The sequence below is a fragment of the Oryza sativa genome, chromosome 10 (assembly GCF_034140825.1).
Source record: "Oryza sativa Japonica Group chromosome 10, ASM3414082v1".
In the NCBI taxonomy this organism is placed as follows: domain Eukaryota; kingdom Viridiplantae; phylum Streptophyta; class Magnoliopsida; order Poales; family Poaceae; genus Oryza; species Oryza sativa.
The window spans coordinates 16,210,054-16,237,948 of NC_089044.1; the positions used below are offsets into that span (position 1 = coordinate 16,210,054).

Sequence of the window (27,895 nt, forward strand, 5' to 3'; positions counted from 1 at the left end):
ATATTTGTGTCCTATGATCTCACAATATCATTTTTTATCACAAAAAGTAGATATGGTGGGGGGGGGGGGTAGTTGACATGTGGTTCTCTTAGCCCCACATGTCATTTCTTCACTTCAAAAGGGTAAAGAGTTGGTGGTGAGAATGGTGGCACATTCACCACTACTTTATTTTTAGAGGAGTATAGATATATGTACGATGGAAGACTTAAAGTTGATATATAATATATAATTAAGTTTACGAAGCACATGCAACTAGCTAATGAGTACGAGCGACAAAAACTGATTGGAACATATAATATTGAAAATCTTCAGCTAAAGTACATCTGGATACCTCAATTTGTCAATTTGTCATGACCGAATTCCGATTTCTACGCTGTTGATTTGGCCTGCTTGGTTTTCTGATAGGAAAATTGCTCTCTCCAATTGACGAGCAACAATGTTGAAACTTATGTCCTCCAAAATATCAGGGCAGCTTTGGATCAAATACTGAAAGTCACTTGTATTTACAATCGCAGACAATATTGCTGAGGAGTTAAGGAAGTCAAAGCATGCCTCCCTGAGACCATAGCAATGGTGCTTATCAGCTAGCACCAAGATGGTTGCCACGGAGTTGGCATCAATGTGGTTACTCAATATTTCTACGCAGATCATCTTCAGCCTATGCAGGCCATACTTATCCGCTGCAACAAGTAGATGTTGAGCCATTGCGGCCTCATCTTCTTGATCCATCTCCGGCAACATGTCTATGTAGATAAACTTAAGTAAAACCCTAAACACTTGCGCCTCCATATCAAATATTTGTATCTTGTTTACAGTAGTACTCTCCTTCATCGGCCCAAAAAGCTCCACCATGAAGACAGGGGATCGTGCTGCGAGCACCAATCGATGCGCGGCGAAGGTCTCGCCGCCAACTAGGAACTCAACATCGGTGGCGTACCGTTCTTCGCTTGAGAGAAGATCGCCATAATACAGGTGCATGTCCGATGGTGGCACGGTGATGGACGACGGTATTGCTTCCTTGGTGACGACCACATGGACCCCGATGGCAAAGCAATCGTCCTTGAGATGTCCCGATCGCTCTAAGTCGTCTCTTCTGATGAAGCTGTTATACCCCAGGCCCTTAGGTAGAGTGCCTTGAAGAGAGAATTTAAGCAGTGGGGTTGTGAGGGTGTGAGATGGCACCGGATTCCCCTGTTGGTCGAGCAAACTGAACGTAACATGTGCCGACACTACGTCGGCGGTGGTGTCCTCGAGAACAAGGTAGATGGAGATGAAGTCCTTGCTTTCCTCGGTGGACCCGATTGGGCAGTAGTGGATGCACCAGGTGTGTCCTCCGGCGCTGAACGGTGAGGAAAGGAGCAAGTGCTAGCTAGGGTCGACGTTGGATTTCAAGGTGTCGGAGTAGCCATCAATAGTGAGCACATGGAGGGTTCGTGCAGCGATGATGGTGGAGGCTGACCGTGACGGCGGGGTGCCGCCGCAGTCGCTGTCGACGACGTTGGGTGCGGTGGTCGCCATCGACATACCTTCCGCGGGACACGTACTCGTCGCCTATTTAATTTATGGCTGTTGTGCGTAGAAGATTTGACACTACAAGAATCTAATTGAACACATGTGTTCTTATAGAAAAAAGAAGCTGGCCTATTCAGCTAAGACACGGAGAGATTGTTATATCTTACTCTCCAATTGCTTGCTTATAAATTCGTGAAGAAGAGAAAGAAAGGATTCCGGGAGATTTTTTATTTGCAGCTTAATACTCGGATTGGTCTAGTACTTCGATTCGTTTGATTCTCTACAATCCAACAAACGTGTCCGAAAAGGGCTCGTCCACACTCCATTTACTAATAGAAAGTTTGTCCCTGTCCCCAAATGACTAATGGAAAGTTTACGGACAATAAGTTTGTTTTTTTCTAATTCGAATATTTATATGTGGGAACTGTTGCTGCTGCTTACCTCCTACTACATTATTTTCAAAATGTACGACGCACTCTACTTTTCGCACAATATTTAATTATTCGTCTTATTCAAAATTTTAATATAAATATGTAAAAGTACAAGTTAAGATTGTATTTTATTTGATAATAAAACAAGTCACAACAAAATAAATGATATTTATACCAATTATTTTAATAAGATGAATGGTCAAATATTATAAAAAGAGTCAATAGCGTCATACATTTTAAAAATTGGGAAATTTTGCTACAGGATATCTTTTAGCTGTAGAACACCGCGCGAAGTGACTTTTAGGGGAATATACTCTCAAAAGTTGATATTTGCTGGTGGACATCGTGCCCATTAAAATAATAATTTCTAGTTAAAAAGGAGAGAGAAATCGAGTGAATGTTCTAAAATGTTCTTGGACCCATATGTCAGATTTGCAATCTCTCTACCTCTATCTCTTTATCAAGCACATGGGCTCGCATGTAAGCCTCTACCATTGTTTTCACCTTCTTCCTCTGCTCGCAGGAGGCAAAGCTTGACTGCAGCCGGCCGTGGGAGGCGGCGGGAAGGTGCGCGGGTAGCATCTGCTCACTAACCCACGCGTCCTCGGCTGGCAGGGGAGCAGATGGGTGGGGGGCCCGAGCATGCCAGTGAGGTGACGCAGGAAACATGCCGACGGGAGTCGATGAGGCCCTCCATCCCCGACGAGGTCGGCCGAGGCGAAAGGGGCACCTGGCAGCGAGGTCCATGGGGGAAGAGCCAGCTGATGGCGCGGTTATAGGAGAGGCCATCAGTGGCGAAGCCGGTGTCGACGAGGTCCGCAGGGAAGGCGACGAATCCAGGCGGAGACGGTGGGAAAGAGGCGAGCAGTGCCGCACGGAGGTGGTGTTCAGCGCCGACGCGGTTGGAGGTGCGGGTCCACCGCGATGCCGTGGGGTTGGGGAGCAGGGCGAAGAAGAGCCAGACATGACGGCACGGGGTTCAGAGGTCATAGGTGGAGACGGAGCCGCGTGCTGTGCAGCCGTGCCACCATCGCGCCGGGCGCTGCTCCGTTTTCGCGTGGCCGCTGCTCCGCCTTTGCTCCGGTCGCCGCTCTTGCACGAGTGCGCTACCGCGCCGCGTGCCACCCTGTGCCGCGTCACCGGCCGCCTGCATAGCGTTGCACGGCCACCACGAGCCACGCCGTTGCTGTGTTCATCGAGCCACACTCGGCCCATCGAGGGGGGGCTTTTAACTATTTGCCACTATTACGGATGTTACTTAACGATTTGCCACTAGGTCCACATGTCATAGACACATGAGGGCCCACATGTCATTGACAGGATGTGGCAAATCGTTAATTGCCATATCACAAGAGTGGCAAATAGTTAAATTTCCCCATCAAGGGAGAGAGAAAGAGATAAGGAAGAAGATAGGAAGAGAAAGGGAAAGAAGGGCCAATTTGGTCCAGCCATGTAAAAAAGTGAGGGCAGAATCGTCTAGTCAGTACAAAAATATTAATTTAATGGGTGCGTTGTTCCCCGACAAATAACCATACTTTTATAGTGTGTTTCTACAAAAGTGACTTCGTGCGGTCACGAACTCGCGATGTCCTGTAGTAAAATTTACCTTTAAAATTAGGGGGGGGGGTGTATTTTGCAAGTAGATGAGCAGATTGGCAAGTAGTCAACGTGTCTTGCAGATCCGGCAGCCGTTTGAACAAAGCGGCTGGGCGGGGAACGATACTGGTTGGGGGCAAGCATCGACAATTGATTGCAGATGCAATCGCTACTTGCCTCTTCTCGCTTACTTGTCATGGCAGTAATCTCACCGATCGCGTTGTGGAATCAGCCAATTAGGAATGACGTGGCATCGACATCGCTATTTGCTACTATGGCATGGGGGGTAGGTGGGAGCCCCTACGAGTTGATAGGAAAATATGTAGTGCAAACCACATAAGTAGTAGAAACTTAAAAACTACTGTTGGATCGAGAAATGGACGTCCGAGATTCGTCCACATCATCATGAGTTAAAATTTAACTCATGAGTGAATCCGCGAGTTAAATTTTAACTCATGGTGACGTGGACGAATCTTAGACATCCATTTCTCGATCCAACGGTAGTTTCCATGTTTCCACTACATATGTGGTTTGCACTACATATTTTTCCCGAGTTGGGGGGCCAGTACGGCTGCATTGCTCAGCCCCGTCAGGGCTGGCCCTGTTTGTATAAGCACCATAAGTTAAAACTTTTCTAGGAAGTGGTTTCTACAAGCATCACGAATGTACGGAAATAAATTTTAATTCCTCGAGGGGATATTCACTTGTGTATCTTTTTCTAGCAAATTTGATGCAAATAGTTATATTTTTTCTAAAAACAAATGATAATGTGGAGTACAGTGACATCTAACACTTTATTAAGTTTAAATTTGTTCTACAAATTAAGAAAAAAATTGAATTAAAGTACGTATAAATAGAATCGCTAGCTAGTATTCATCCGTTGAATTTGTCTTTCTTTATATCTAAATGTGTAAATGGAGTCTTACTAGAGATTTTGTGGAGTGGTATATGTGTTGTATGAATATTATTTTTTTTTCAAAATTATTCATATACACAATGAGAGGAAACAATTCTCTTGAGGGTTTAAAACTGTTTCCCATGCACGATGATAGTGTGGATGTGCAACTGACGCCGCTGCAGGCTGGAGCCCTACAAGAAGAACCGGGGAAGCAGGCTGAGCAGCTGCACGGGACGGCGTACATCGGGTTAATTTCTGACTACTTACCGTTGAGGAACCGGGGAAGCAGCCGTCAATCCCGAATCAGATCAAACTCTGCTTCTTCCTGTTAACTCCTAGCAATTGGAGTTGGATACCATCACTTCTCTTTAGCTTTCGTACAAGAGGCTAGGCAGAGGTAGCTTAGAAATCAGAATCCTGTGCACAGTGGCGTGCTGCCAACCAACAGAAAAACGTGTTGAAATTATAGACATATAATGATTTAATCTATTACATAAATAAATCATGACATTACAGATGAAAACTAGCATGAACGCATCATTAGATCTACACATGTAAACTACACAGTATAACATGAACAGATCAAATATGCGCAACATATTGAACACGTACCGAGGTGACGGAAAGACCGGCTGCTTGGTCGAAACTTTTCGCAGGTGTCTACGAAGGCACGAAACACGCGAGCGAAGAGGAAGGCGAGCCGTCGCGAACGAACAGGGAGCAGTCGCGCGAAGCGCTTCCCAAAAACCTTATTGCCGCCTTCTCCCGGTGCAGGACGTCGAAGGCAGAGGTTCCGGAGACCTGCTCTCCCGATCGCCGGTGCACGCCGGCGAGAGGGATGGAGTAGTCTACGAGCGACGGTGCAGTACAGAGTAGGAGGCAAACCCTAGATTGATTTCGCGTATGTTGCGTGAAGACGGCAGGTTGGTTTATATAGAGAAGGGTCGCTTGATCAGGGCGCCCGCACGATCTCTACTGCGCGTAACCAAACCGGATAAGTCGCGCGTAACTTATCCGGACTCCACGCCGTTTGCACGCACCGGATTTTTCGGAACGTTTCCAAAACAAAACCGAATCCGAATTTGCAGCAAAACAAAACTGCAAAAGGAGGCTGCATCTGCGCAAGGGTGAGGAGCCAATTTTTCGAACCATTCGACGCGTACGTCGTGCACGCGCGCCGCCTGCCCTGCCCTGCCCTGCCCGGCCCGGCCCGGCCAGGCGAGGCGAGCGAGCGCGTGTGTTTCCCCTCTTCTCTCCACCACACATGCTTCAAGTGGCTAGGAGGGCATCCTCCCTTTTAAGAAGGTCCCCCTCTCCTAGAATAAGCAAGGTGGTACTAAACTCCACATGCATGCCGTCCCATGAGGTGGGCTTTTTGTGATTTTCCAAAGAATTAATCTTCGAGTGGGCTAAGGCCCATTCATTAATTCCAACAATCCCCCACCAAATCTCAAAATCCCACTGAGATTTGCCTTTTCCAATATACTGTTTATATACCAGCGGTTCGATGGAGACCAATTAAGGTTGAACATCCACCTAGAACTCCAAGCTACACTTACTCACAACTTGAACAATGGACTACGCCTTGAATTGCAAGTCTTGTGCAAGCAAGTTTCACTCAAAGTCTTATCTGGTACTAGACCGTCTGTAGACTACCCCTCGGGTGGAGCGTATAAGTCATACTCCTAGGTCTTTAGTAAGCTTCCTAGAAGATTCACCCAAAATCTTCATAGATTGCGACCAACAGTCAAGCTCACAAAGGTGAGTTCTTTCAAGAATGCTCTGTAGGACAACATCTTCGCTAATTAAAGCCAACAGAACTCATTAAGGCATAGCCAACTTGCCTTGCAGCTCACGAGAGTATATGCATCTTCACTTGGAGAGGGTATATATATTGGTACTCTCCTCTAGTTTATTAATGGTTTGTTCTTCCCAGGATCTAATTCACGGGATCTCCGATCACATAGACTGGGTTACCACCATAGTATAACTCACATGGGTCTCAAACCCATCTCCTTCGATGCATTGTCTATCACATTTCGTGATAGTCCCTTCGTGAAGGGATCTGCCAGGTTTCTCGCTGTTTGTATGTAATCCAACGTTATAACTCCGGAGTTTCTTAATTTCCTGACAGACTTCAATCGTCTTTTCACATGTCTAGACGATTTCATATTATCCTTAGAACTATTCACTTTGACAATTACCGTTTGATTGTCACAGTTCATAAGGATAGCCGGCACCGGTTTTTCAACAATAGGCAGATCCATTAATAGATCACGCAGCCATTCTGCCTCAACAGTAGCAGTATCCAGTGCCGTTAGCTCTGCTTCCATGGTTGACCTCGTCAAAATGGTCTGTTTGCAAGACCTCCATGAAACAGCACCACCACCCAGTGTGAAAACATATCCACTAGTGGCTTTGATCTCATCCACATCAGAGATCCAGTTAGAATCACTATAACCCTCCAGTACCGCAGGATACCCAGTATAGTGAAGCCCCAATTCCACAGTACCTTTCAGATAGCGCATTACTCGCTCAAGCGCACGCCAGTGATCATCTCCCGGATTAGAGGTAAATCGGCTCAACTTGCTCACAGCAAAGGAGATATCAGGCCTAGTTGCACTAGCCAGGTACATCAACGAGCCAATGATTTGGGAGTATTCCAGTTGATTCCTAGCAATTCTTTTGTTCTTGTGAAGCAACAAGCTAGGATCATAAGGTGTTGGAGAAGGCTTACTATCAATGTAGCCAAAGCGATTCAAGATCTTCTCCACATAATGGGACTGCAAGAGTGTAATCCCATTCTCACCTCTAATTAGCTTAATGTTTAAGATAACATCAGCTACTCCCAAATCCTTCATATCAAAATTTTGAGACAAGAATGATTTAACCTCATTTATCACCTCAAGGTTTGTCCCAAATATCAGTATGTCGTCAACATACAAGCACAAAATAACTCCCTCACCCCCACCATGGCGATAGTACACACATTTATCTGCCTCATTGACTGCAAAGCCTGCAGATGTCAATGGTTTGTCAAATTTCTCATGACATTGCTTAGGAGCTTGTTTCAGACCATACAAAGACTTCAACAATTTGCACACTTTGCCTTCTTGACCTTCAACTACAAACCCATCAGGTTGATCCATATAGATCTCCTCATCCAGCTCTCCATTAAGAAAAGCTGTCTTAACGTCCATTTGATGAACGAGAAGACCATGTGAGACTGCTAGGGAAAGTAGCACACGAATTGTGGTCAATCTAGCAACAGGTGAGTAAGTGTCAAAGAAATCTTCGCCTTCTTTCTGAGTATAGCCCTTAGCAACAAGCCGAGCCTTGTACTTTTCAATAGTACCGTCAGGCCTAAGCTTCTTCTTGAACACCCACTTGCACCCCACAGGTTTACACCCATAGGGTCGCTCTGTCACCTCCCAAGTCCCGTTAGCGATAATGGAATCCATTTCACTACGGACAGCCTCCTTCCAGTAGTCTGCATCAGGAGATGCATATGCTTCTGAAATTGACTTAGGAGTGTCATCCACGAGGTACACAGTGAAATCATCACCAAAAGACTTAGCCGTCCTTTGTCTCTTACTCCTTCGAGGAGCTTCACTGACATCCTCCTCAGAGACAAGTTCATGTGTATGTTCAGTTTGTTCTGGTGGTGTGATTGAACTGGGAATTATTTCAGAGGGTTGGTTCGAACCACTATGTGTATCCTTCATTGGGAAAAAGCTCTCAAAGAAGGTAGCATCACGAGACTCCATAATTGTACCAACATGCATGTCCGGTACCTCGGATTTAACTATTAAAAATCTATAGGCAATGCTATGATGAGCATATCCCAGAAAAACACAGTCCACAGTCTTAGGTCCAAGTTTGCGCTTCTTCGTTATTGGTACATTGACTTTCGCCAAGCACCCCCATGTGCGCAAATAAGAAAGTGATGGTTTTCTACCAATCCATATCTCATATGGTGTTTTGTCCTTATTTCTGTTAGGAACTCTGTTTAACACATGATTTGAGGTCAACAATGCCTCCCCCCACCATGCCTTAGGCAGTCCCGCGGTGTCCAACATGGCATTCACCAAGTCAGTCAGTGTGCGGTTCTTCCTTTCAGCAATCCCATTAGACTCGGGAGAATAGGGAGGCGTCCTCTCATGTATGATGCCATGTTCCTCACAGAATAAGTCAAACTTGTTCGAGAAAAACTCTCCACCACGATCAGACCTAAGCCTTTTTATCTTTCTGTCAAGTTGATTTTCAACTTCTGCCTTATAAATTTTAAAATAGTCTAGAGCCTCGTCTTTCGTTTTCAACAAGTACATATAGCAAAATCTAGTAGCATCATCAATCAATGTCATGAAATATCGTTTTCCACCCTTCGTCAACACCCCATTCATTTCACAAAGATCTGAATGTAGGAGTTCTAGTGGTGCCAAGTTTCTCTCCTCGGCAGCCTTGTGAGGCTTGCGAGGTTGCTTCGATTGCACACAACTATGGCACTTAGAACCTTTGACAATGGAAAACTTAGGAATTAAACACATGCTGGAAAGCCGAGACATCAAGCCAAAATTAATATGATATAAACGTGAATGCCAAACATTAGCCTCATCATCCACACTGCCACAAATATGGTTCACAGACTTATTGCAGAAATCAGAAAGGGAAAAGCGGAACAGGCCTCCGCACTCATAACCTTTACCAATAAAATATCCATGTTTAGACACGACTACTTTATTAGACTCAAAAACCAACTTAAATCCGTCTCTAGTCAGACGGGAGCCACTAACAAGATTCTTGTCGATAGAAGGGACATGCTGCACGTTCTTCAGCTGCACGATCTTTCCCGAAGTAAACTTCAGATCTACCGTGCCAACACCATGAACAGAAGCATGTGACCCATTCCCCATTAGGACGGTGGAACCCCGTGCGACCTGATAAGAAGAAAACAATAAGATGTCAGCACAAACATATACATTGGCCCCAGTATCAACCCACCAATTAGTAGATTGATTAACTGAAAAAACAGTAGGTAAATTACCATACCCGCTTCCATCTCCAGTGTTGCCAATGGTCACATTAGCAGACTTAAAAGTCTGCCCTGCAGGTGCCTTCATCCCCTTGTGCTGTGGACACTTCCTAGCCAGATGACCAACTTGGCCACACACAAAGCAAGTCCTCTCATCCTGATTAGGATTGTTGTTGTTCTTCTTCTGCTTCTTGAAGTTGGTGGTCTGCTGAGCTTTGTATTTCCCCTTGCTCTTGTTCTGGGCCTTGTGCACAACATTGGCACTGGACTGCCCACCATCGCCCTTAGACGCGGCATCTTTTTCCCGAGCTTTCTCCTCAACATCAAGAGACGCTATCAACCCCTCAACGGAGTATTCCTGTCTCTTGTGTTTGAGTGCAGTACCGAAACTTCTCCAAGATGGAGGTAGTTTTGCAATAATGCACCCGGCCACAAATTTGTCGGGTAAGACACACTTAAGGAGTTCGAGTTCCTTAGCCATGGTTTGTATCTCATGAGCCTGTTCGACTACAGAACGGTTGTCAGCCATCTTGTAGTCATGAAACTGCTCCATGATATACAGATCATTGCTAGCATCAGTAGCACCGAATTTAGTATTCAGTGCATCCCACAACTCCTTAGCGTCGGTCATATGCATATACACCTCGACCAGACGATCGCCAAGAACGCTAAGAATGCATCCCACAAAGAGAGTAGTGGCTTCCTCGAATTGCTTCTGCTGTTCAGCAGTAAGAACTCCTTCAGGTTTGCCAGTACTCACCCAGAAGCATTTCATAGCTGTCAGCCACAGAGTGACCCTGATCTGCCATCTCTTAAAATGCACACCGGTGAATTTATCCGGCCTCAGTGCATCGGCAAAACCAGCCATAGTAAAATCACAGTGCCTACAATAAGGTTTTTGGATTGTTGAAATTATAGACATATAATGATTTAATCTATTCCATAAATAAATCATGACATTACAGATGAAAACTAGCATGAACGCATCATTAGATCTACACATGTAAACTACACAGTATAACATGAACAGATCAAATATGCGCAACATATTGAACACGTACCGAGGTGACGGAAAGACCGGCTGCTTGGTCGAAACTTTTCGCAGGTGTCTACGAAGGCACGAAACACGCGAGCGAAGAGGAAGGCGAGCCGTCGCGCGAAGCGCTTCCCAAAAACCTTATTGCCGCCTTCTCCCGGTGCAAGACGTCGAAGGCAGAGGTTCCGGAGACCTGCTCTCCCGATCGCCGGTGCACGCCGGCGAGAGGGATGGAGTAGTCTACGAGCGACGGCGCAGTACAGAGTAGGAGGCAAACCCTAGATTGATTTCGCGTATGTTGCGTGAAGACGGCAGGTTGGTTTATATAGAGAAGGGTCGCTTGATCAGGGCGCCCGCACGATCTCTACTGCACGTAACCAAACCGGATAAGTCGCGCGTAACTTATCCGGACTCCACGCCGTTTGCACGCACCGGATTTTTCGGAACGTTTCCAAAACAAAACCGAATCCGAATTTGCAGCAAAACAAAACTGCAAAAGGAGGCTGCATCTGCGCAAGGGTGAGGAGCCAATTTTTCGGACCATTCGACGCGTACGTCGTGCACGCGCGCCGCCGGCCCGGCCCGGCCCGGCGAGGCGAGCGAGCGCGCGCGTGTTTCCCCTCTTCTCTCCACCACACATGCTTCAAGTGGCTAGGAGGGCATCCTCCCTTTTAAGGAGGTCCCCCTCTCCTAGAATAAGCAAGGTGGTACTAAACTCCACATGCATGCCATCCCATGAGGTGGGCTTTTTGTGATTTTCCAAAGAATTAATCTTCGAGTGGGCTAAGGCCCATTCATTAATTCCAACAAAACGCAGGCCACGGGCTGGAGTACGCAGGCATGACGACGACGACGATGGCGGCGGCGGCGGCTCTCACGTCCAGCATCCGTGACGGTCCTCCGCCGTCGAGGTCCACCACCACCATCACACACTACTACAAAAACACCCATAGGTATCGGCCACAAAGGTGCCGGTTAGCTAAAAACTAGCACCTATAAGGCGCTTCCTGCCATTAGACCAAAAAACCGGCACATATAACGGTTAATTGTGGTCGGTTTTAGTTGGAAGGGACATTGGTGCCGGTTTTTGTCTAAAACCGGCATTAAAAATCCTCCTGCTAGCGGTCCAAAAATTTAATAGGTGGCAGCCATGCAAAAAAACCGGCACCTATATAAAAGGTGCCGGTTATTTAGTAAAACGACACCAATAAGGCTTCAAAAACCAGCACAAATAACACCTATAGGTGCCGGTTTGCATCATATAGGTCGGGGAGGATTATAGGTGCTGGTTATGATGCAAAGTATAGGTGTCAATTTTTTAATATAGCTGCCGGTTTTTAACAAGAACTGGCACCTATTAGCCTGCAGCCTATATATACCCCCCCACACTAGCTCACGATTTGAGGTCTTCTTCTTGCTCATCCAAAAAGAGGGGGGGGGGGAGGTTTTGTCCAAAAATTTCAAAAGCATCAAGAGATCTATTGTCACGCCCAGAAATTCCCGAATAGAATTTCAAGCAGAATGTGCATTAAAATCCCCGTCCAGGACCAGCCGGGGTACACAAACGACAATGTTGACATTCAGATCCACGTCTTACAAACATCATAAAAGTCTTACATAAATGCAGCGGAAAGAAAGAAAGACAACAGGAGCTAAGCCTTGACTAGAACTGCAGCGGGAACACCACTCCACAGGCATCCTCGACGGCACGGACGAAGCCTACTCCTCGGAGAAACCTTCATCTGACACATACTCGAACTCTGGGGGTTGGGAAAAGTAGAGCAAGACTGAGTACTACCCACTATACTCAGCAAGTCATACCGGAATAGGGGTATGATGCACGGAATTATCAAAGAAGAGCTAGAGTGGTTCATTTGCATAAAGCGAGCATTTATAGACAGAAGTTGAAAGATTTAAACAGTTGTAATAATTAATTAGTATTAACTATCCACTGTCCAACGCGATCCCACGTTGCAACAGGCCCAACCATCCACCTAAACTATCCAATTTCAAAAGATTACACTAGGGTGAGACTAATCACGGTGAATCTGGTTGACCGCCCATAACCGCGGGCATGGCTATTCGAATAGTTTTACTCTGATCAGAGGTGTACAACTGTACCCACAAGACACAGCCCCACGACACATTTCCGTGCGCCGACATGCCACCACGACATACCGGAAAGAGGCCGTGACAGGACCATTCGCATAACCCCCTCTAACCAAGCACACCACACCTCAGGTTTCACCCCCACTCCTCGCGAGGCAGCGGGCAGTCCCCTCTCGTGACTAGGTGAATCCGGAAGCCGCATAGGCCGTCGCAGGGCCTATCCAAACTCCATCACGCCCACCCTTGCCTGGATGCGTCGGCTAGAGGAAAGCTACACTACAAGCCCAGCCGTTGCCCACGCTGGCTTGTGGTAAGTACGATAAGTTCTTCCAGGGCATCCCGCGAACCGGTCCTTAACTGCCATGGGTGCGACCAGCAAAACCATGCACCCACAGCCCACCATGTGATTTATTTTAATTAACCAACACCAAAGCGGTGGCACTAATCCAACAGAACCATTAGAACCAACAGTCTAAACATTAAAAAGATCTTCCCCATTGTGAACTAGTTGAACTAAGCATGGCTAAGCAATCCCTAGTCCAATCTCTAGTCATGTTATAACCCCAAGCTGACAAAGGGACATGGTACAACAATAGCATGGCTATGACAATAGGTAAACAACCCATAGTAACATTATAAAACAATGCAATATTTGAAAGAAAACAATAGAGCATTTGCAATATAGGATCAACATGTTCAAGTGACAAGCATCAAGCATGACTTGCCTTGCTCTGCTGCTGGAGGAACCTCGGCGACTATTTCGAAGTACACCGGAGCGTCGGAGGAACCGGAATCTAGCGACATACAAGGCAAACATTGCAAACAGGCTATAAGACTACTGAAACAGGGAACAAAACCATTTTTAATGGATTCTACACATTTTTCTTGATTTACTGAGACTTGAATGGGCTTAAACGGAGCTCGGATGAATTAGTTATGAATTTTAGAAGATTCACTGTGTTTATTACTATAAAAGAAAAACCTTAAATCATTTATTGCGCAATAAATCCCAGGGCTGACGTCAGCACGGAGGGGGCGCGGCGCCGGTAAGCGGGCCCCACCGGTCAGCGGCTCAGGGGGAGCGGTTCACCGTGGACCGGGACCACGCGGGTGGTCCACCGCCGGTCTACGGGACCGACGGCCCAGATCGCCCTTGGGCCGATCGGACGGGCGGCGATAGAGGCGGCCGCCGGGCTCGGCTCGGCATCAAAGCCGACCGGCCGGCCAGTGCTAACGGCGGTGACACGCGCGCGTCGCGTGGCCGGCGACGGCATCCGGCGGCGGAGGCGACGGCGCAAAAGCGACGCGAAAGCGGCAGCAGCGGACGGCGGCAACGACCGAAGGCGACGACGAGCGCGGGCGGCGGCGACGCACGGGGAATTGGGGAAGTAAAGGAAAGGGGAGGGAGTCCTCACCGGAGGGGACGGCGGCGTCCGGCGACGGACCTCGACGAAGGAGGGGTGGACGGGGTGGATCTCGGCCACGCGAACCCGACAGCGGCGACGGCGCGGTGCGGCGGCGAGCCTAGCGGCGACTAGCGGCGGCCGGAGTAGCAGAAACGGCGGTGGCGGGTGGTTACACGGCGCGGGAGCGATGGGGAGCACGAGGGAGTTCGGCGAAATGGGGAAAAAGCGAGAGGGAGCGACGGGGAAGCTTAGATAGGGGAGGGGAGGGCCGGACGTGGCCGGGAGAGGCGGGATTTCGGCGGCCAACGTGGGGAAGTGGGGGAGGAGAGAGAGGCGGGATTCGAAAATCGAATCCCGGCCATCTCGGGCGCGGGCGCGAGCGGGAGAGAGAGGGGAGTGGGCTCGGGGAACGCGGCGCACGTGCGGGCGTGGTCGACGTGGCCCGAAGGAGGCGGAGACGTGGGCGCGGCGGCGGTTGCGGGCGCGGCAGCGCGGCGGGAGGTAGGGGAAGGACCCGACAGGTGGGCCCCACCTGTCGGCGACCCCGGGAGAGGAGGGCAGCGGGGCGGCCTGGCTGGGCCTCGCCCTGCGGCCGGCCCAGCAGGGAGGAGGGGGAAGGAAAGGAGAGAATGGGCCAGCGGCCATTCGAAAAAAAGGAGGAAAAAGGGAGGAAAAAGAAAAAGAAAAAGGGAAAAGGATTTTCCCTGGAATTAAAATATTGCTTGCTCAATTTTAATTGGTTAAAATTATTTCTAGAGCTCTGAAAATTCCACTAAAAATCCTGTTAGTGAATTTCGACATGTAGAACTCAAGAAAAATTCCACATGCCAAATCCGATTATTATCTGCATTGATTTAAAAGGGTTTACTCTTGCTTTGCACCTGTATTTTCTTGGGGTCATTTATAAATTAAATTTTTGGCTTGGGAGGAGAACTTCGGGGTGTGACATACCTACCCCCCTTAAACGGAATCTCGGCCCCGAGATTCGGAGGAGCTGGTGAAGAGGTGCGGATGGGTGGCTTTCAACTCATCTTCCCTTTCCCAGGTTGCTTCCTCTTCTGAATGGTGACTCCACTGAACTCGGCAAAACCAGGTGACCTTGTTTCTGGTTCTCCTTTCGCTGGTATCAAGTATACGAACCGGCTTCTCCACGTATGTTAGGTCCTCTTGGATATCAATGTGTTCCGAATCAGCCTGTTCTTCAGGTACCCTTAAGCACTTCTTTAATTGGGACACGTGGAACACGTCATGGATGCCGATCATATTGGATGGAAGTTCTAACTGATAAGCAACTTCTCCCCTTCGTTCCAAGATTTTGTAGGGTCCCACGAAGCGTGGTGCCAACTTGCCTTTCGTCTGAAAGCGGTGTACTCCCCGGAGCGGAGTGACACGAAGATACACGTAATCCCTTGCCTCAAAAGTGAGCTTCCTTCAGCAGTTATCCGCGTAGCTCTTCTGTCGAGACTGGGCAATCCTCAACCCTTCCCTGATGATTCTGACTTTCTCTTCTGCTTCCGCTAATACCTCTGTCCCGAACAGTTGACGCTCACCTGTCTGATCCCAGAAGAGAGGTGTGCGGCACTTCCGGCCGTATAAAGCTTCAAACGGTGCCATCTGTAGACTGGCCTGGTAGCTGTTGTTGTACGAGAATTCCGCATATGGCAAGTTTTTGTCCCAAGCTCCACCAAAATCAAGAGCGCAAGCTCTCAACATATCTTCCAAGATTTGATTGACTCGCTCGGTTTGACCATCAGTTTGCGGGTGATAGGCCGTACTGAAATTTAAACGGGTCCCCAATTCTTCCTGCAGCTTCTGCCAGAATTTTGAGGTGAACTGACTCCCTCGATCAGATACAATCTTTTTGGGTACTCCATGTAGACACATGATTCTCGAGAGGTAGAGCTCTGCCAACCTTTTGCCCGTATACGTGGTATGTACTGGTATGAAGTGAGCAACCTTAGTGAGTCGATCCACGACTACCCAGATTGAATCATGACCCGATGATGTCCGGGGCAGTCCTGTTATAAAGTCCATTCCAATCTCCTCCCATTTCCATTCCGGGATTTGAAGAGGTTGGAGTAAACCTGCTGGTCTTTGGTGCTCTGCCTTCACTCGTTGGCAAACATCGCAGAGTGCGACGAATTCAGCTATTTCTCTCCTCATGCTGACCCACCAAAACTTTTCCTTGAGGTCTTGATACATTTTGGTGCTGCCTGGATGAATGGAGTACTGGGTCTGATGAGTCTCGGTGAGTATCAGATCCTTCAGTTCCTTGTCGTCAGGTACACACAATCTTTCTCCCAACCAGATTGTGCCGTGTTCATCCTCAAGGAAATCCCGAGCCTTTCCGACTCTCATGTTCTTTTTCAGCTCGGCTATTTCGGGATCATTCACTTGAGCGGCTCTAACTTGATCGACGAGCATAGGCCGTGCTTCCAGAGCGGCTACGAACCCGTGCTCAACAATTCCCACGTTGAGACGCTTAAACTCCTGTTGCAATTTCTCACACATGCCCTCGATGCATAGGGTAGTGCAGTAACTTTTCCTGCTTAATGCGTCTGCCACCACATTGGCTTTACCCGGGTGGTAGTGAATGCTCATGTCATAGTCTTTGATTAGTTCCAACCATCTTCGTTGTCGGAGATTTAGGTCCGGTTGGGTGAAGATGTATTTCAGACTCTTATGGTCCGTATATACTTCGCAGCGGTTGCCAATCAGATAGTGCCTCCAGATCTTCAAAGCATGAACCACTGCTGCCAATTCTAGGTCATGAGTTGGATAATTCCCTTCGTGTGGACGTAACTGCCGCGAGGCATACGCAACCACCCTGCCCTCTTGCATTAGGACACATCCAAGTCCGTGGCGGGATGCATCGCAATAGACTTGGAAGTCTTTCATCTGGTCGGGCAGAATCAAAACTGGTGCGGATACTAATTTCTTTTTGAGCTCCTCAAAACTCTTATCGCACTCAGCTGTCCATTTAAACTTCTCATCTTTCTTAAGCAACTGAGTCATGGGTCGGGCGATCCTGGAGAAGTTTTCGATGAATCGGCGGTAATATCCCGCAAGTCCAAGAAAACTTCGAATCTGCGACACGGTCTTCGGTGGGGTCCATTTGGTAACTGACTCCACGTTCAATGGATCAACTGCCACACCCTGAGCTGTAATGACATGGCCCAGAAATTTGACTTCCGTCAACCAGAAGTCACACTTGCTGAACTTGGCATATAGCTGGTGCTCCTTCAACTTCTCGAGTACCAGACGGAGATGTTGCTCATGTTCTTCTTCGGACTTTGAATAGATAAGTATGTCGTCGATGAATACCACAACAAACTTGTCCAGAAATTCCATGAACACTTTGTTCATCAGATTCATGAAGAACGCGGGTGCGTTGGTAAGTCCGAAGGACATAACCGTGCACTCATATAGCCTGTACCGAGTGGTGAAGGCTGTCTTTGGAATATCCTCTTCCTGAATTCTCAACTGATGGTAGCCTGATCGCAGGTCTACCTTAGAAAACACTTTAGCTCCTTTCAGTTGATCAAACAAATCATCGATTCGCGGCAAAGGATATTTGTTCTTAATTGTGACCTCGTTGAGTGCGCGATAATCAACGCACATCCTCTTCGTCTTATCCTTTTTCTCCACAAAAATGACCGGAGCACCCCAAGGTGAAGTACTTGGTCGAATGTACCCTTTCTGCAGCTGCTCATCAACCTGCTTCTTGACCTCGGCTAATTCGTTGGCCGCCATTCTGTACGGTCTCTTGTAAATTGGAGCGGTTCCCGGTGCCAAGTCAATCCGGAATTCAATCTCTCTCTTGGGTGGCATGGTGGTGAGGTCTTCGGGGAACACTTCTGGATACTCGCAGACTATGGGTATATCTTCCAATTTTCTCAAGTTCTTCTCCACGGTGTCCACTGGGATTTCCGTCTCAATCTGATTCAAAGAGACCCCTCGCTTTGGTGAGTCTGGTGATTTGTACACTACCGTTTCTCCCTTCTCGTTGGTCAAGGTGACTGTGCGATTCACACAATCAATGACTCCCTTAAACTTGGTTAACCAATCCATCCCAAGAATGACATCTAGGTCTTTGGATTCGAGAAGAATGAGGTTAGCTAGAAATGGTGATCTTTGAATTTCTATTAGCACTGAAGGGCTAAAACTGACTGAGGTTGAACTATTTCCCAGGGTATAAACCCTCATTAGTGTGCTAAGCTCTTCTTTCCTTAACCCATGCATCCCGACAAACTTCTTTGAAATGAACGAATGCGTTGCACCAGAATCAAAAAGTATTGTTGCAGGGATTGAGTTAACAGGAAACGTACCCAGTACAACCTCTGGTGCTGCTTGTGCCTCCTCCGCAGATGCGTGGTTGACACGAGCCTGGATAAACCTTGGCCCGGCACGCCTAGGCTTCGGGCATTTGTCAGCGAAGTGGCCAAGCTCGCCACAGTTGAAGCAGGACCCTGGTTTTGCTCCAGTCTCCTTCTTGGCTTGCGCGGGCGGGCCTGACTGTGCCGGTGCCATTGGTGGGCGTGGAGCTGCACCGCGGTTGGACTGACCTCCATGGTGGTTCTGACTGCCACTGGCGCCCTGGGGAAAGTTGCTAGGGTTGAACGGGCGGTGCTGACGAACGATCATGGTGGTAGGTCCACCCTGCTGCCCGGGAGTGAAGCGCGGCCTCTGGTGACTTCCCTGATCTGCCCTGAACTGAGCAGCCTTCCTCTTCCTGTCCATCTTGTTGCGTTGATCCTCCTGACGGATTGCCTTGTCAACCAGCCTCTCAAAGTCAGCGTAGTCCCCAGATATCAGTTGGTTGGTCAGCTCGTCATCCAGACCTGCCATGAACTTTTCCTGCTTCTCGGCGTCGGTGCGGACATCCTCTGGTGCATATCGCGCGAGGCGATTGAACTCATGGAGATACACTGTCGCAGTCCTGTTGCCCTGATGGAGTGCCCGGAATTCCCTCTTCTTTTGTGCCACGACCCCGTCTGGCACCTGCGCCTTCCTGAAGCTACGGCAGAACTCTGCCCAAGTGACTTCAGTACCTGGTGGGCGGGTGGCCATGTGATTGTCCCACCAAGCTGACGCAGGACCTTGAAGCTGGTGTGTGGCGAAAGCAACCTTCTCCTGATCATTGCACTGCAGGAGATTCAGCTTCTTCTCTATGGCATGGAGCCAGTCATTCGCCTCCATAGGGTTGGTGGTGCTGGAGAAGGTGGGTGGCCTGACACGTAGAAACTCTGGCAACTTAGACTGAGGGGGAGGGGGACCAAACTGCTGATGCTGCTGTTCAGCGTGCTGCAGCATCCTCTGGTGCATCTGCTGGTGCTGGTGCTGCATCTGCTGCATCATGGCTGCCATCATCTGAGTCTGATGTGCCATCACTTGGGCTAGTGTCGGATTCTCGGGAAGTGGTGGCGGACCATTGCCGGAATCACTGTTGGGATGCACCCCATCAGTGCGCTCTTCGCCGTTGCTGCCCTCGCCTGTTGCGCGGCTACCATTCCTAGTGTAGACCATCTGGAGGGAAAAGCAGGCGGGGAAAAAGAAGAAAAACAGATGCTCAGGAACTAAGCTTTATTACATAGGAATTTAAACTGCAATTGTTCTGATCTGAATTAAAACACTTAAAAAGCAAGCAAAAATCCTTATTAAGACAGCCATATCATAGGCACATGATATCGACCGTCGACTGACCCACAAGCAAGCAACCTAGACACACAAACTAACAAACAAAAGCTAGACAGTCGATAAACTAATGGAAAACGAGCCTAATGCTCGGAACGGCTCCTGCGGTCGGTGGAGTCGAAGGCGTCCTCCTGCTCGTCACCAGGTCCCTCTGAGCGACTCCCGGAGCCTGGCAGATAAGTCTCGCCGCTGCCCGACTCTGAGCCACTGGAGCTGCTGCTGCTGAGATCGCGGCTGCCAATGGGAGTAGCAGACAACCAACCTCCGTTGCCACTGGCTGGACTCCTGGCAGCTGATGCTGGAGCAAAGGAGAGAGCGGACGCGGGAGCTGACATGTGAACGGGAGCTGGAGCTGGAGCTGGAGCTGCAGGAACTGCGGGCGGAACTGGAGGTGCTGCGGGAGCTGCTGATGGAGGTGGGTTCCTGGGCGCAAGCTGGATGCGCACGGGTGCCGTCGTCGTCTTGCGGGGTGTAGTGCGGATCCGGACTCCTCTTGGCGCGGGAAGACCCTTTAACTGAGCATTCTCCCTCTTCAGGCGCGCTATCTCGTCCTTCAGAGCGACGATCCTCATGAGCTTCCCATCATTCAAGGCCTTGGTCGCCTTGTGCAGGTCCGAGTGCATCCTATCCAATCCCCTCATCACAGCACACATGTGACCAAAGGTGGTGTCGTTCTCGCCGGCTGTCGGACGGAAAGTACTGACATCACCACCGCTGGCTCGGCAAGGGTGAAATCGGTACGCCGTGTCGTGGAAGATGTAGTTGTGGCGCTCCCGTAGTCTGGCCATCATCAGGTATGCTGCCTCCTGACAAGCGTGATCTGCAGTGCCTCCGGATGCCTCAACCACCATATTATCTAGGCAGGTACCCACGTAGCCGTGGACCTCCAAGCGAACACGGTGAGGAAGCTCGCCACTGAGCGGTGGAACAGTCGTGTACTCTGGCGCGTTGGGGTAGCCCACCACCAGCGTCATGCGTGCCAACTCTGCCACAAAATCAATCATGCCTTCTCCGCGGTGGTTGGGTGGGTGGCCGGCCATCTAGAGAAGACAAAGGAGTAGGATCAATGCATGCTCAAATCCAAATTTAAATAAAGCAATAAAAGACTCAAATAAGCGAATCGAATAAGAGCGAAATTTTATGCATAGATCATTTTGCATGAGAGCGAATAAATAAGACAGACTCACATAACGATAAAATAATGGGGAAATTAGATACATACTAATAATAACAGTAAGAGCATAAATACCTTGCAACCCATGTTCCTGAGCTAGGACCTAATGCATTTCACCCATCAAATCCCACTGACTGATGAATAAATCTCAACAGTTTTACTAAAACCCTAGACTGACTTGTTTTGACAAATCTCGCTTAAACGAGCGACCAAGATTTTTCCCTTGAACCACAAGAACAGATCCCAATTTTCCCGGAACAAATCCAATTGCAAAGAACATATGCAATGAAAAGGATTCAGAGGGCTCTTAGGTTTTTCCATTTGGCTTGTCCTACGGTCAAGGTCGGCTCTGATACCAACTTGTCACGCCCAGAAATTCCCGAATAGAATTTCAAGCAGAATGTGCATTAAAATCCCCGTCCAGGACCAGCCGGGGTACACAAACGACAATGTTGACATTCAGATCCACGTCTTACAAACATCATAAAAGTCTTACATAAATGCAGCGGAAAGAAAGAAAGACAACAGGAGCTAAGCCTTGACTAGAACTGCAGCGGGAACACCACTCCACAGACATCCTCGACGGCACGGACGAAGCCTACTCCTCGGAGAAACCTTCATCTGACACATACTCGAACTCTGGGGGTTGGGAAAAGTAGAGCAAGACTGAGTACTACCCACTGTACTCAGCAAGTCATACCGGAATAGGGGTATGATGCACGGAATTATCAAAGAAGAGCTAGAGTGGTTCATTTGCATAAAGCGATCATTTATAGACAGAAGTTGAAAAATTTAAACAGTTGTAATAATTAATTAGTATTAACTATCCACTGTCCAACGCGATCCCACGTTGCAACAGGCCCAACCATCCACCTAAACTATCCAATTTCAAAAGATTACACTAGGGTGAGACTAATCACGGTGAATCTGGTTGACCGCCCATAACCGCGGGCACGGCTATTCGAATAGTTTTACTCTGATCAGAGGTGTACAACTGTACCCACAAGACACAGCCCCACGACACGTTTCCGTGCGCCGACATGCCACCACGACATACCGGAAAGAGGCCGTGACAGGACCATTCGCATAACCCCCTCTAACCAAGCACACCACACCTCAGGTTTCACCCCCACTCCTCGCGAGGCAGCGGGCAGTCCCCTCTCGTGACTAGGTGAATCCGGAAGCCGCATAGGCCGTCGCAGGGCCTATCCAAACTCCATCACGCCCACCCTTGCCTGGATGCGTCGGCTAGAGGAAAGCTACACTACAAGCCCAGCCGTTGCCCACGCTGGCTTGTGGTAAGTACGATAAGTTCTTCCAGGGCATCCCGCGAACCGGTCCTTAACTGCCATGGGTGCGACCAGCAAAACCATGCACCCACAGCCCACCATGTGATTTATTTTAATTAACCAACACCAAAGCGGTGGCACTAATCCAACAGAACCATTAGAACCAACAGTCTAAACATTAAAAAGATATTCCCCATTGTGAACTAGTTGAACTAAGCATGGCTAAGCAATCCCTAGTCCAATCTCTAGTCATGTTATAACCCCAAGCTGACAAAGGGACATGGTACAACAATAGCATGGCTATGACAATAGGTAAACAACCCATAGTAACATTATAAAACAATGCAATATTTGAAAGAAAACAATAGAGCATTTGCAATATAGGATCAACATGTTCAAGTGACAAGCATGACTTGCCTTGCTCTGCTGCTGGAGGAACCTCGGCGACTATTTCGAAGTACACCGGAGCGTCGGAGGAACCGGAATCTAGCGACATACAAGGCAAACATTGCAAACAGGCTATAAGACTACTGAAACAGGGAACAAAACCATTTTTAATGGATTCTACACATTTTTCTTGATTTACTGAGACTTGAATGGGCTTAAACGGAGCTCGAATGAATTAGTTATGAATTTTAGAAGATTCACTGTGTTTATTACTATAAAAGAAAAACCTTAAATCATTTATTGCGCAATAAATCCCAGGGCTGACGTCAGCACGGAGGGGGCGCGGCGCCGGCAAGCGGGCCCCACCGGTCAGCGGCTCAGGGGGAGCGGTTCACCGTGGACCGGGACCACGCGGGTGGTCCACCGCCGGTCCACGGGACCGACGGCCCAGATCGCCCTCGGGCCGATCGGACGGGCGGCGATAGAGGCGGCTGCCGGGCTCGGCTCGGCATCAAAGCCGACCGGCCGGCCAGGGCTAACGGCGGTGACACGCGCGCGTCGCTTGGCCGGCGACGGCATCCGGCGGCGGAGGCGACGGCGCAAAAGCGACGCGAAAGCGGCGGCAGCGGACGGCGGCAACGACCGAAGGCGACGACGAGCGCGGGCGGCAGCGACGCACGGGGAATTGGGGAAGTAAAGGAAAGGGGAGGGAGTCCTCACCGGAGGGGACGGCAGCGTCCGGCGACGGACCTCGACGAAGGAGGGGTGGACGGGGTGGATCTCGGCCACACGAACCCGACGGCGGCGACGGCGCGGTGCGGCGGCGAGCCTAGCGGCGACTAGCGGCGGCCGGAGTAGCGGAAACGGCGGTGGCGGGTGGTTGCACGGCGCGGGAGCGATGGGGACCACGAGGGAGTTCGGCGAAGTGGGGAAAAAGCGAGAGGGAGCAACGGGGAAGCTTAAGTAGGGGAGGGGAGGGCCGGACGTGGCCGGGAGAGGCGGGATTTCGCCGGCCAACGTGGGGAAGTGGGGGAGGAGAGAGAGGCGGGATTCGAAAATCGAATCCCGGCCATCTCGGGCGCGGGCGCGAGCGGAAGAGAGAGGGGAGGGGGCGCGGGGAACGCGGCGCACGTGCGGGCGTGGTCGACGTGGCCCGAAGGAGGCGGAGACGTGGGCGCGGCGGCGGTTGCGGGCGCGGCGGCGCGGCGGGAGGTAGGGGAAGGACCCGATAGGTGGGCCCCACCCGTCGGCGACCCCGGGAGAGGAGGGCGGCGGGGCGGCCTGGCTGGGCCTCGGCCTGCGGCCGGCCCAGCAGGGAGGAGGGGGAAGGAAAGGAGAGAATGGGCCAGCGGCCCATTCGAAAAAAAGGAGGAAAAAGGGAGGAAAAAGAAAAAGAAAAAGGGAAAAGGATTTTCCCTGGAATTAAAATATTGCTTGCTCAATTTTAATTGGTTAAAATTATTTCTAGAGCTCTGAAAATTCCACTAAAAATCCTGTTAGTGAATTTCGACATGTAGAACTCAAGAAAAATTTCACATGCCAAATCCGATTATTATCTGCATTGATTTAAAAGGGTTTACTCTTGCTTTGCACCTGTATTTTCTTGGGGTCATTTATAAATTAAATTTTTGGCTTGGGAGGAGAACTTCGGGGTGTGACATCTATGTCTTTGCATGCTTAATGGTTAGTTTATCTTGATTCTCTATATAATTTTTCTTTATTTGTGTGATTCTTGATGTATTTTTTTCCTCAAAAATATTAAGAGATTTATAATGTAGATGGTAGTGCTAGCTATATATTTTTGCATCTATTTGTTTTGAGATGTTGATTTGAGAAAGCATGATGACTTAGGTTGTTTTCTTCCCCACCACACTAGCTCACGATTTGTGGTCTTCTTCTTGCTCATCCAAAAGAAGGGGGAGGTTTTGCCCAAAAATTTCAAAAGCATCTCTCGTTTTCTGCATGCATACTTTCCAAAGTACTAAACGGTGCATATTTTCCAGTCCGTTTTGCGTGTTAGGAACCCTCACTCCTGAACTCAACCTTATCCTTGAGTAACTTACATATTAGTATTAATTGAATAGATGTAGAGAATGTTAATTTTCAATTTGAGTAATGTCTAGGGTATTAAATCATCGAGCATTTGAGATATAAAAGCTTAGTTCTAATGATGCTTGATTGATCTACAGATTTAATTGATATATGAATGTTAGCGGTTAATTTTGGAATTTTCGTAGGGCCAATGGATGAAGGAGAGATGAATGTTGCGAAGCGCGGTACGTTGGAATATGCCAGGAGAGTAACCAACTTCGTGCTCGGGGCAACAATTTCTAGATCATTGAGCATGACAGAACACTTGCTTTGTCCATGCGCTGATTGCATAAATGAGAGAGTTTCCTACAAATCAAGTTCACGAGCATCTCCTAACAAGGGGTTTTATGCGTAATTACGCATGTCAGGACAATCATGGTGAAGATGAGAATGACAATGTGCATAATCATGGTGATGGAATGTACGGAGAAAATGCGGAGTTGCCTGTCGACAAAGGTGGATATGACAGTGAAGAATCAGATGGTTTGGATTAGATGTTGTGTGATGGAGAGACAGCCTACAGTGATGAAAGGCAATATGAGATGTTCAAGTCCATGGTGCAGGACTCAAAAACTCCGCTTTATCCAGGATGCAAAGAGGAGCACTCCAAGTTACATGTCGTCTTCTCGCTGCTGCAGTTGAAATCAACCAACGGATGGAGTGACAAGAGCTTCACAGAGCTTCTGCAGTTGATCGGAGACCTCCTTCCAGCGGGTCATGTATTGCCAGAAACAACATACAGAGCGAAGAAGGTTGTCTGCCCGCTCGGACTGGAAGTGCAAAAATTCATTCATGTCGAAATGATTGTGTCTTATATCGAGATGACTATGCAGACTTGGATGTGTGTCCAGTTTGTAAAACACCGCGGTATAAGGGTGGAGATAACGATGATGATGCTAATGATGACAGTGGTGGCCCCGACCTAAAGAAAAGGAAAGTGCCCGTTAAGGTTGCAATAATCCCTCGGATTGAACGCATGTTTGCAAATAAGAAGCATGCAAAGATGATGCGTTGGCACCACGAAGAGCGTAACAAGGATGGGATGATAAGACACCCTGCCGACGGATCTCAATGGAGAAAGATAGATAGAAAATACAAAAAGCATTTTGCGCAGGAGACTAGGAATATAAGGTTTGGGCTGAGCACAGATGGGATGAACCCGTTCGGTGACTTGAGCAGTCGGCATAGCATGTGGCCAGTGGCACTTGTTATCTACAACCTTCCTTCATGGTTGTGCATGAAGCGCAAGTATATAATGATGCCATTTCTAATCCAAGGGCCTAGGCAACCTGGCAACGATATTGATGTCTACTTCAGGCCATTAGTGGATGATCTTAAGTTTCTATGGAACCGGAGTGCGCAGATGTGGGATGCGTACAAAAGAGAGTACTTCACCTTCAGGGCAATGCTGTTTGTTACCATCCAAGATTACCCATGTGCTGGCAACACATCCGGGCAAACAGTGAAAGGTGGTTGTGCATGTCTGCAATGTATGCTGGAAACAGCGAGTAGGTGGCTAAGGTACTCCAAAAAGACCGTGTACATGCGGCATCGGAGGTTTCTTCCAGCCGGCCACCACTATTGTAGCAATACAAGAGATTTCGATGGCACTGTGGAGGAGGGTACAGCTCCAACACAACGTGAGGGCAGAGACATTTTCAATGAGGTGAAAGATATTGAATGTATATTTGGTAAGGGGCCTAGCAGTACAAGCGCAACGAGTAAGGGTGGTGAGAAACCTTTTCGGAAGAAGAAATCTATCTTTTGGGGACTACCATATTGGAAAGATTTGGATGTCCGCCATACAATCGACGTGATGCACGTTGAGAAGAATATGTGCGAGACTTTGATGGGAATCCTGCTAAACATACCTGGCAAGACAAAGGATACGTTGAACGCACGAAGAGACCTCGTAGACATGAACATCAGGCCCGAGCTCCATCCTCAAGAACGTCACAATGGCCGCCAGTACCTACCTCCTGCATGCTACACCCTTAGTGCTGCAGAGAAAATAAGCCTGTTGGAATGCCTGCAGAGTGTCTGAGTCCGCTCTGGTTACTCTGCGAACATTAAAAGACTTGTCAATATGAAAGAGAAGAAAATAGTTGGCATGAAGTCACATGATTGCCACGTGTTGATGACACAATTGCTTCTTGTTGCGATTAGAGGCATCCTACTAGATAAGGTTCGAGACCCAATCATAAAGTTGTGCTCATTCTTCAATGTTGTATATCAGAAGGTAATCTATCCTAGCACGCTAGACAAGCTCCAAGAAGGAGCAATTCTTACCCTTTGCCAACTCGAGATGTATTTTTGTAACATCTTGAAAATTAACAATTTTCTAATCTTGCATCATGCTGATTCTTATGTTCTTATTAACCTTTTAAACCTAGGAAAATATAATTAGAGAGACCTCCAAAGATTAATTTGCGTAGAATCTCTCTTTGCTATTTAAAATCTTTCGTGGTTTTTATTCTAAAATTTATCTTATTAAACCAAGGTATTTTCTTTGATTTGATTTTGCACCTTAAACCTTCTTTTACAAAATTCCTTTATTTTAATTTAATTAAAAACCCTTTTATGAATTATGGTCCAAGAAACCTTCCCATATTACCCTTGAACCTAAACCACCGAAATTCCGATTCCATTGGAATTAATTGTTAACTCATCCTTTGATCTTAAACCTATCCTTTGATTCCAAACCTATCCGTAACCCTTCCTTGTGATCTAGCCGCAAATTTAATTTCTATGGCTTGATCCCCTTCTCGGCACAAAAATAATATTATTACAAATATTATGAATAATTGCTCTTGTGCTAAGAAAATAGATTATATCCTTGTCATCTAAATTTTCTTTTAGCCTCAAACAATTCCTTGAAAACCCATGTCATATATTTTAGGGCTCAAATCTCTTTTTTTGTCTCCACCTATTTTCCTACCACATTCCCAAAAATATCTTGAAGAATTATATTAATTCCCTCCCATTTGAGTGCTTTAATATTTAGACCACATTATTGCACTCAAATATTTAAGAAATATCTCTTTTAGAAATTATATCCAAATATAATTTCCTTTCAAAATTCCCTATCCCATTCAAATCCTATTCAATTCCATTATCTAAATCCCCTTCAAAATTAGAAAAGCATTTATCTGAGTTTGGGCCGAAACCCTCTTTTCTTCCTCTCACTCCCACGGCCCAAGCCGGCCCAGCAAGCCACTGCCAAGCCGGCTCCTCCCTCCT

General features: G+C 48.1%; 2 protein-coding genes across 2 annotated transcripts; one reads left to right on the top strand and one right to left on the bottom strand.

The window, feature by feature from the left end:
* Nucleotides 1-348: 348 nt before the first annotated feature.
* LOC107278205 (BTB/POZ and MATH domain-containing protein 1) lies at nt 349-1,524 on the bottom strand. Its single transcript, XM_066304556.1, is given in 1 exon segment — nt 349-1,524. A coding segment is annotated over 1 exon segment (1,176 nt).
* A 1,164-nt stretch (nt 1,525-2,688) lies between these two features.
* On the top strand, nt 2,689-26,699 carry LOC107279102 (uncharacterized). The gene is made up of 5 exons (XM_015758199.1): nt 2,689-2,851; nt 24,802-24,863; nt 25,024-25,138; nt 25,244-25,369; nt 25,489-26,699. Exons 1-5 carry the CDS (start codon nt 2,689-2,691, stop codon nt 26,697-26,699), a joined length of 1,677 nt encoding a protein of 558 aa, XP_015613685.1.
* The last annotated feature ends 1,196 nt before the right edge of the window (nt 26,700-27,895 follow it).